Source organism: Ylistrum balloti, unplaced genomic scaffold, assembly GCF_031769215.1.
Source record: "Ylistrum balloti isolate Yb309-2 unplaced genomic scaffold, AGI_CSIRO_Ybal_v1 Utg371308, whole genome shotgun sequence".
NCBI lineage: Eukaryota > Metazoa > Mollusca > Bivalvia > Pectinida > Pectinidae > Ylistrum > Ylistrum balloti.
In genome coordinates, this window is record NW_026782699.1 from 70636 (window position 1) to 81424 (window position 10789).

The 10789-nt window shown below is 31.6% G+C and overlaps 1 protein-coding gene across 1 annotated transcript in view; it reads left to right on the forward strand.

Annotated features, from left to right (window-relative positions):
• LOC132561928 (RING finger protein 150-like) overlaps positions 1 to 1755 on the forward strand; it is a 28050-nt gene extending 26295 nt beyond the window's left edge. Inside the window, exon 6 of the mRNA XM_060226644.1 lies at positions 694 to 1755. Coding sequence (XP_060082627.1) covers positions 694 to 1089 — 396 coding nt within the window. The 3' untranslated portion in view covers positions 1090 to 1755. The remainder of the gene's footprint in view (positions 1 to 693) is intronic.
• The last annotated feature ends 9034 nt before the right edge of the window (positions 1756 to 10789 follow it).

Genomic DNA, 10789 nt, shown 5'->3' on the forward strand with positions numbered 1-10789 from the left:
CCTTAATTTCATTCTTTCATCTTTAATTTGCCAGTCTGACAGATGAACTTCTAGGACCTGGCCCCTTTTTCCAAAATTGTCCTTAACTGAAGGAAAATTTGTAGGAAAATTTGGTGAAGGAAATTGCTATGTAAAGGAATTTTCAAGTCAGGGAATTTGAAACTGAAGCCAGGATTTGGAAAGTCAATAAATTTTGCTAATTGTAAAATATGTTACTTCAACAGTAGTGGGTGTATATTTTGCATGTAATTTGTACTGAACATTGTGAAGTCTGTCAATATGATCTGGTGCCACTGTTATTGATACCATTGAACATGGAATGTTACTCAAAGGCAGTTTTTGTGTTCCATCTAGACAGATGAGTGGTCAGACATTTCAGGTTGAGTCTATGATGGTTTTTGTATGTAGATTTTAATTGACACCTCCTCCCATGGTAGCCTCTATTTTCTGCTGATTTGACCTCACTCTATCACTCAACGCTATCATACAAATGATAATAAAGGAATATAAATAGACCTGATATGATATTTATAGGATTATATCATTGTAAATTATACATCATCTTCCTTGTTTACAATTTGCATAGGTATTTTTGCCAAATAAATTTCTTGTAAATCAAGATATATGCACCTACTGCTGGTTGACTGAACTTCATAACAATTTATTCAGATTTGATTTTCAACTATTTTACAGTTGAACAGCAGTCAGGAGAGTGTTCATGCAGAAGTTGAGAGTGGAGCGATTCCATCAGCAATCACCGATGATGTAGAACACCTACCAACTTCTTCAGAAGATCATGGAGGGGCTGAGGGCATGAACATAGTTCTCATCAGTCATCCTTCACTGCAGTACCACGGTAGTGATACTTTCTGTGTCAAGGACGAAATGAGTACTGAGAGCACAGCATTAAATCCAATTCACTCAAGCACATCAAAGGTGTCTCCGAATGTACAGTGTGTACGAGCGGATATAGAAATAGACAGTGATGACCATAATAGTGATATGGATGGAGAATGTAATGAACTTCATTCTCTCATGACCGGTCTGCCACCTGCAAAAGGAAGTAAACGAGACAGTCTGGAGTCATAACCACAATATTTAAGTCAAACCATACACATTTGTGGCTGAAAAAAAAAATTTGGACTTAGCCATATATTGTGATGATAAGTGGTTTGATATATGTCAGACAGCAAAGAAAGTGACTTGATGACTGTCAGCTGGATACAAGACAAGTGCTGCTACATTGCTGAAATGACTCCATGTTGTATACATTCATTTGAAAAGAAAATGTTGACAATGAATTATCTGTAATGTTTTTGTTTGACAAGTAACATTTAGATCAAATGAATTTGTGCTTAAAAGAACCATTCCTTGGAGATTATATGCCGTCTGGAAATGTCATCTCTGAAGTTTGGTTCTTTTTCAAACATGGGGGAAATATCTATTCCATTATCCTGAGATATAAGTGGACAAGTACAGAGATTTATATAAAAAGGGTATGTGTGCAATGTTATAAAGGCTTTTCTGTGACAATGATTTTTCAAAAGTTCTAGGAAAAGGGGAGATATGACTAAATGAATAATTCAGTTTGCTGTTTTGTCAACTGTCTGGCCGTATCGTATTCAGATCGAGATGTGATTTATAGTGCTATGTATACAGCCAGCAGACATTTTAGATACACTGGTTCGCTGACAAATTCATGGTATGATGGGAAGGAAAGTCCTTTCTCATCATTGTCTTTGTTATAGTTTTGAATGTGAAGTTTCAAAAATCTTTGTTGTTTAATATTTAAAAAATTGAAATGTATTATTATTATATTATTATTATTATTATTGTTCATACATGCCAGTGAAATGATTTTAAATATTGTTATTTTGTTTAAATGTACAGAAAATATCTGTGTGCTGTCATAATGTAAATTTTTGTGCAGTAATGTCCTATTAGTGTTTTCTTGGTGTGGAATATGGATCTTCCACACTGGAGAAAGATTTTGATCACGAACAGCTGTTTAATCAGAATGAAAGTGTATGTTTGCTGTGTTATGTAAGTTAAGTAGGGAATGACCGTAAAAGTAAACTGCCAATCAGTTTGAATCATCATAAAAAAAACAGGGGGATCGAGTGGTACCATCATTATTAGATACATCTTTAGATTGTTGTAAAGTTCAGATTTATCAGAATCTGTAAATCCAAAACAGAAAAGATCTTCTGCAGTGATGATCTATCGTTGTAGAAACTAGCTAAAGTCATAGAAAAGTATAAACTGTTGTTTAGGGGATATGTTGACTGGTATATCTACAATTAAAAGTATGTTAGAATTTTCTACCACTTCCAAAGACTCGAGGTACATTTAACAGTAATGATGAAGCATTCACCCTTTGTTTTGCTTTTAATTCATTTAGTACAAATTAATTAAGTGTGAAATTCTTGTTTTATTTTTAAAAAACTCAAATCTTTCTGTTGAATTTCCTTGCTTTTCATGTTTGGTTGGAGTCTTTCTCCTCTTTAAGGTGATAATGAAATGGTGGGCAGATTTCCTGATTGATGGTACAAGAATGAAAGTGTTTTCTGTATATGTATGTCCTAATTATACTTCAGATATTTTATATACTTATAGTATTATGTACTTGTATTTAAAAGATCTATTAGTTAACAGTATAAGATAAATGTACTTAAGCCCCTTGCTCATTTTACAGAAAATTTATCGCAGCATTTGATGTTTTATTTATGTACGAACAAAAGAGTTTGAATTGTTTTTTGTAGGTAGTACTGTCAGATTGGAAATACAAAGCTTGTTGAATACGTCACCAAATTTAGAGTTCTTTCATTTTCTTACTTCCTACATTCATCTTATTATGTGCGTCCATGCCATAAAATGGCCTGGAGCATGTAAGCCATACCCGGTTAGTTTATTTCTCATTCTTTTGGTGTTAAGGTCTGTTTCTCAGTCAGGATGCTTATTTTTAGCTCATCTGGTTCCAAAGGATCAATAAACAGAAGCAATTGGTGATATCTTTCATCTGTCTGTCTGATAACTTTTTTTTTTTTTTTTTTTATCTTTTCTTGTCTGACAGAGACTTGAATGTTGTCTGTTCATAATTTGGCTGACCTAGGCCAAATAGATGAAACAAAGGTTAATCTTCAAAATCCTTCTTCTGCAAGATACCATAGACAAGTTCAATGTCATTGATCATATTGCTGTTTGAAAAAAATCATGGTGGTCATAATCACTACTGCCTTCAAAGTGTACAGAAAGTAAACTCTGACATCACACAGTAGACTTTCTGGGAGGATTGTGCTGATAGGTAGAGTGCTACATCAAATATTCTAACTCAATATGGCTGTTACCAGGAATATTGATAAAGTAATGAAGCTTTCAAAAGTGCAGATGGGACCAGGGGTATTAGCTTATTCTTACTCAACGTGGTTCTTAGAAGTTCTGGTACACAAACAAAAATTTGAATTTTGAAATTTGAAGTGCAGACGTGACTATGGGTATTAGTTTTTATCTCTTCTCCAGTTTTTGTGACATAAAAAAGCATCTCTCAAGATAGTAATTCATTCATGATTTCATTTCACCATGCTGTGGGTTTTAAGACAGAAAATGAAGAGACATATAATATCACCCGGTATTACAATAGGCAGCTGTAAGGGAGATAATTCATAGAATACACTTAGATTCAGTCTATATATTTATAAACATGAAAGGTTTATTATCACAATAAGCATAATTTGTATTAAAAGTGAATTCCACAAAACACATAGTCACTTACCTATGCTTCACAATATTTTGCAACTTTTCGAAAAATTCCTCACCATATTGTTTTTTCCATAAGAATCATTATCAAGAGAAAAATCTGTGGAGTATAATGTCTTTATTTGTCTACATAGATAATTTAATGCATTTCTACAAAGAATAATAACAAATGTCTTTAAAATAATAAATAACGACGAAAGCTGTAACTTCAATAATAGAAACAGAAAAATGTATTCAGAAGATGATGTTATGTATTTTATTTTCTAGTAAACAAGATATCTACTAAAATAATTTTAAAAATATCCATTAAATGTAATATAAGTCCTTAGTAAGACTTTTGCATCACAGAAAATAGTTTTAACTTTATTATAATATTATGATTTGGTGACATTTTCAGCTTTGTCTTTTTATCCCATTGTTTATACACCAATGATCCAATATTTTTTTTCAATATCCCATTTTAGCCAGGTTTGTTATCTTTCATGTCTAAATATAGGCATATTTGCTAGGTTATTGAAGGTAAATTTGATTGTTTGATTTTACACATGTACCCATAATCAAGAAGAAATTGAAATAAACCTTTTTTTAATGAATTCATTACATAGGGGTGAATGAAGGCACAAGGTCCTGTTATGTCAACATTGTTGCCATCCTGATGGTTATGATGACAGCTTGATTTTGTCAACAATTCTCGTCATTAGATTATGACGAAAAAAGAATTTACCTTTTTTACGTGATTTTTTAGAAATAAATTTTACAGATTAAAAATGTTAGTACTAATAAAATTGGACTTTTTTCTTATTTGACTGTATTGATGAAATACATTACAGCTATATACATGTTTAGATAGAACTAGATAGAAGTTGTAAAGATTTGCCAGAAAGGAGATTGGAAGGGGGAAGAGAATTGAAATATTTCAGAGTTTATTAACAGTTGTGTTTCTTTTTGAGGATTATTGTTTTAAATATTCTTTGTCTTTATATGAAATTTCAGTTCCCTGTGGTCAGATAGACTGTAGATTACCAACATTTAAGATGATCATACAAAAAATACTTTATGCTGGATTTATTTATATTTAAACAGAGAAATAAGATACCAGTAATGTAAAGAAAAAAACAAAGTGGTGTAATATTAATGTATAAAAAAACAGGGTAAAAAATATTTAATTATATATCATTTTATTATTACCATGGTAGTACTGATCCTCATATCATTACATCAGAAGAGTCGAAGAAATTTTTGTTAAATTGCAAATTCGGATGTCATTGAAGTTCAATACCAGATTTTAAAGCATGTGAAAAAAACAAAAAGACATGCACACAAAAGAAACCTTGCAAAAAAATTGGTACGTTACTATGAAATTTAATAAATTGGTAGTAAATATATGTATTTATGAATGAAGATGGGGTCGTCAAAATTATAAACGATACACATGTCATTTTTTTGTCTCTTATGTTATCTCAATGTGATTTTATATTGTCCAATAACTTCATGAATATCATGTCAATTTCTGTGTGGTCTTTTGAAATTTTTCTCATCACATCAGTACAAACAAAATGTTAAATTCTTCTTGTATCCAAGTGCTTGTCTAACTGTATGGGTCAGAGATTAAATGGAATAAAAACAGGCGATAACAGCAAAGTAGGAAAGATTCATTGAAATGTTTAATGTAACTTGTAGAGTATTCATTTCATGATGTAGGACGATTTATTCTAGTTTAACACATATTCACTTCTGTAGGACTACTCATATCAAAGACTGATCATGTGATCAGGGAAAATAACTTAATGTGTTGTATATTTCCTTTATCATATTTCTGCCTAATTTTGCAACCCTGGTCTGCTGTGTTTTATTCCAGCTGATGATAAAAAAGCATAATATTGGAAATGACCTTGATGTTTGTATGTGTAATTGTGCAAAAAATCTCTTTTCTTTGGTACTGTATAAAATAAAGTTCTTTAATTTGCTTATTAACTTTTTTGGGTAAATTTTTTACTGGTAAGCAATTCCAAAATCACAACACTGTAGATATTTATTCTATATCATTAATGTCTGAATATCATTTGATGTTGTCAAAATTTCATGTTTTCCTCCATGTTGCAGAAAAGGAAAAAAAAACAATGAATAGATGCTTTATTCTTGCCTGAAACAGTCAATTTAATTAAATGAGTATTTTAAGATATGAAAACTCTATAGTTATTGTTTGCAAGAAAGTTAGAAGTTTAAGTATTATTGTTTAGCAAGTTTACCTTAAAACACATACTTCTTCATTCAAGCTTACATTTCAAAGAAGAAATCATTTTTACCTGATTTAGAATGTATTGACTGTTTAAACCACTTGACAATATGTCATAGAGATATTGTCACAGACCAAATTGACCCTTTCTTGAATACATGTAAAACTATAAATCCACTGTATGTTCTTAAATGACTGAATTGATGTACCTTGAAACTGTCTTTAATAGTCTATAATCCATTAATCCAATGTGCAAGTTTCCACTGATTTCACGTAAGAAGTTTTATTTAGCATTCATTGAGTTAATATAAAAGATGTGTTTCATAAATTTCACAGTATCGAGTTGGAATAGATATCAATTCTGTTAATTATGTTAGCCAGGATGAAACATTCTTGAAAACAGTATAATTTGACTCCATGCATTTCCTGTGATATCAGAATGCATGTGACCACTTCAAGTTGTTGCAACTGCCACAATGGGGACTTCAGCCAAGGACAGCTTTTTTAAATGTGTTATTCTGTGTGTTAATATCACTGTAGAAATAAGAGGTGTTATGAAGATGATGAAAGTGATGTTCTGTGATAAATCCATTTTTCCTACTGAGTGTATGTAATTAAGGAGAGAATGCATTTGACTAGTCAAAGCTTCTATACATATTGTAAATGTTGTCAGTTTTGGCTTATCATGTTTGACCAGCGTGTTCATTACTGTGAAGTGTTGGGGTTTTTTTAATACAGAAAATAGAGAGTTGATGGTCCCATGAAATTGGATAGTATTTTTTGTGTATGTCAATATGCAAGGAAACATATTATTAGCATATATTGTTTGCAGATTTGGATTACTAGTTGTTCATAAAAATGCTACCTTTGTATGGATACATGCAAATATTTATTGGATCAAATAACATATATTTCTTCATTATTTCTTTCTTGACAGTATTCATATGTTAACAAAAATCATTTTTTAAATGAATTCTGTTAGCAGTTTATTTTTAAGAGCACATATATACTGGTATTGTTTTAATATATTTTAAACAGGAAAATAAGGAAACAGGTTTTTATATTTCATAAGTTAATTTCATTTATTTAATTCAAAATACATTTTAGTTATAATGAATATCAGAAATAAATCCATGGAGTAGTTTCTTGTCATGGTAATTATATAATTCTGTATCTACCTGGTACTGTTTCATAAATTATGCAGTCCTTTATTTCATATTGTAGTTTTATTTCTGTATTTTGTTATTTTTGTTGAACACTTAAATAGGTCCTTTATTGTAGATATGAAACAATTATTTCTCTGACAGTAAGTGATGGAGGATGTTGTGCTAGTCATTAAAGTGTAGTCATTATTTTAAAGAAAATATCCCGCAAAGAAATCATGATCAACCATTCCAGATTTACTTTTGACAGAAAATGTTTAGTATTAAAATGCATCTGCATATTTCTCAGCCAAGGAAAATGTCTGCATTTTAAATGTCAACTAAATTAACACTATCTTTCTTCTAACTCTTATCTAAAATTTTAGGAAATGGTTCAATATACCTTTTTATAGGGAATTTAGACATTAAAAGCAATCAGAGTTTCTGTGGTATGATATTCTTCCATGTTTCTGAGGTATCATAAATTCTTACTGTGATCAAAAGTTTCCATGAAAAAAGGGTTTTTTTGCAAAGATTTTCTTTTCAGTCATGATGATGTGTGTGGGGTAAAAAAAATCAAGGTTACTTAATGCATATACAAACAAATATTTTTCAGTAGTAAGTAAGTATTTATTCTTTAGCTATCAATTAATGACAGACAGATCAAACAATAGTCATGAATTAAAGTTTTATCATATTTAATGTATTAAGTGATTTAAAACTGTAGAAAACTGATTATAACATCTGCAGCAGCCATTCATGTTAATTGATGAAAGTGTCTCCAGAGACAAAATAATTGTACAGCACATTTTGTACAATCTCTGTCTCGGATGAGATCAGTCTGATTTAAAGAGCTGAGAAGTGACATGATTATTCTTTTGACTGTTAGCTTGATCCTCAAAAGTGTTTATGTGCATATTTGTAAGTATTACAACCTTGCCAAAAAATCTGTCCTAGATACAATTTCTCCATGTACCATAGCACTATTCTTTTGAGTTGGTATATTTTTAATCCGGATTCATTTAAACACCATACACAGGTTTATTTTATTTTTTATGCAGTTTAGATTGATGATGTATTCATGTACATATTTTGTCATGTGATCTGACTACTATTCATTGAAATATCATAAACTTTGTACAATCAGATTGATTGGTTTTAGTAACCAATCAGATTGATTGGTTTTAGTATCCAATCATTACAAAAACTATTCAGTATGATAAAAAGTGATCGTTAGCATCTTTTTATTTACTGAACACAATTATTTAAATTATACACTAACAGTATGTTAAGTTAAAGAAGTGTTTTCATATTAAACCTTTTCCCATGAAACAATCTGAAGCTTATGTTATCAGAACAGTGTGGAATGGGAGCTTGACTGAGATGTTGTATTCACAGCGTTTTATAACAATCCATAATGATTGTATTTTATATGAATAGATTTTATGTAAGATTTAGCCAAGTTCCTCTGATCCCATCACAAGATGTTGATATTTTGACAGCTATCCATCAAAACTTTTGATATCTTGTTTTGGGACTAGAGAAAATCCTGAGTCTTAAGTTTAAAGACCTTTTCCACATAAATAAAATTTCATACAAGGATTATTTACTGATCCAGTAATGAAATTTTTGTATTAAATCTGTTAAAATTGGGGTCAAGTGAAGTCCTTATTATTGATAAGAATATATGACCAGCCTCGTTATTTGTAATTTTTACTAGATATAGTGACAAGAATGAATACCAGGTGTGCTCTACGTTTCCACGTGTTATTATCGTGTGGGTGCTTTAATGTCTGACCTTTCATCTGTTGCCTGTTGGTCTGTATTTCTCATTTGATGTAAATACCCATGTCATGCATTGTTATAAGAAGTACTGGCCTGTTAGTTGTGGCGTATGATATGAATGCGCTTAATAAATATTAAAAGTGATCCCAGAATTTCTGTGTCTTTTGTATATTGAACTTCTGACATTTCACAGCCTCATAGACTACTCACTGTCGGACATTATACTAGTTATGTTGTTTATCATGGAAAGTGGTCACCACTTGGTTATCTTCCTTCGTTAAAGTGTAACAACCAATATCGAGTTTCTGGTTGACAAGATCTTCCAACAGACTTCAAAAGATATTAGCCAATCAGGTCACAGCAGTCTAATGAAATATGTATAGAATTTGCCGATAATCAAACCTGAACAAGGAATTGAGGTCATTGAAGTCTACAAAGCAAGTTTTCTAAAAATCTTATCCTTCCTTCATAACATGAAGAGTAGAAATATATCCCTTAGAGTGATTAAAGAAATCAGCCAATCAGGTCACAGCAGCTTCACTAAATATGCGTGAAAATCGCCGTTATTGGAAATATGGCAAGGGATTAAGGTAACAAGTATACCAACCAAGTTTCATCAAAATCAAACCTGTCCTTCAAAAAATATGCGGAGAGCAGCATCCGGATGTATGCCGCAACCCATTTGAATATTACCCGCCAACTTTGTTGGGTGGAGGATAATAAGCGGCTTATCTCGATTTCCTACAATGGAACCAACATGGACAACTTTCCACCTAGCTTTATAATAAGCATCATGATTTCAATTTCCCTATTGTTCATTTCCCATTTCTGGATAGCAACAGCCCTGCATCCCCAACATACAGTCTTTACATGTCAAAGCTGATTCGATATTCAAGGATATTTTCCCAATATCACAATTTTTATGGCAAGATTTTGTCAACAGTTGGACAAACTCATATAACAATGCTTCAAAAGATGCTGGTTGATGAAAATTATGAGGAATTTATATGGTCGTCATAGTGATCTCATTGAGAAATTTTATATTTCTTCATACAATATGAAGCTAGATGTGTTTGATGCTCATTAGTTTGCCAGTTGGTTCTGTTGCTGTATACCTGGCTCTCATTTGATAATACTTCGATTGATCGAGATTTACCTGATGAAGCAGAAGAAGCTTCCTCTTCTTGAACACTTTGTTTTGTACTTGTACTTGTTCAGGAGTATCCATGTTAATTTTTCTTTAGTTCATACAGGCTGAATATCAGCACAATGGGCATTTTTGGTCATTAAAACGAAGTTGTTTAAATATTTCAACACATCTGACCCTGTGACCTTGAAAAAAAGGTCAAGGTCATTTATTTTAACCCTTTTAACCCTTTTAGCCCTTCATCCCAGCATGCAACAGGCCAAATATCAATACTCTGGGCCTTTTGATTTTTGAGAAGTCATTTGAATGGAAAGCATGCCTGCGGCATATGGCTGATGGTACACAACAACAGACGAAACATAATGGCTATAGGTCATCCTGACTCTTCAGGTCAAATGACCTAATGAGGCCAAGACTCTTAACATAAGGCCCATTGCATGCTTAGATGTTTCTTCAAATGAACATATAACTTTAACATACTTTCAACTTTACAGGGGTAAAGTATGTTTAAAGCTTCAAACGATTTCTCACAGCTCAGCATCACGATATTTTGCAAGTATTAATGATTTGGTGTCCAGGACTATCCAGATTGTTCATATTATTGACCTTGACTTTCTTTTAAGGTCAAAGAGGTAATTCAAATGACTTCAATAACTTAAATGCAAAGAGTGTGATAATAACTTGTAGGATGCATAGATGAATGACTATCAAACACGTTCCAAT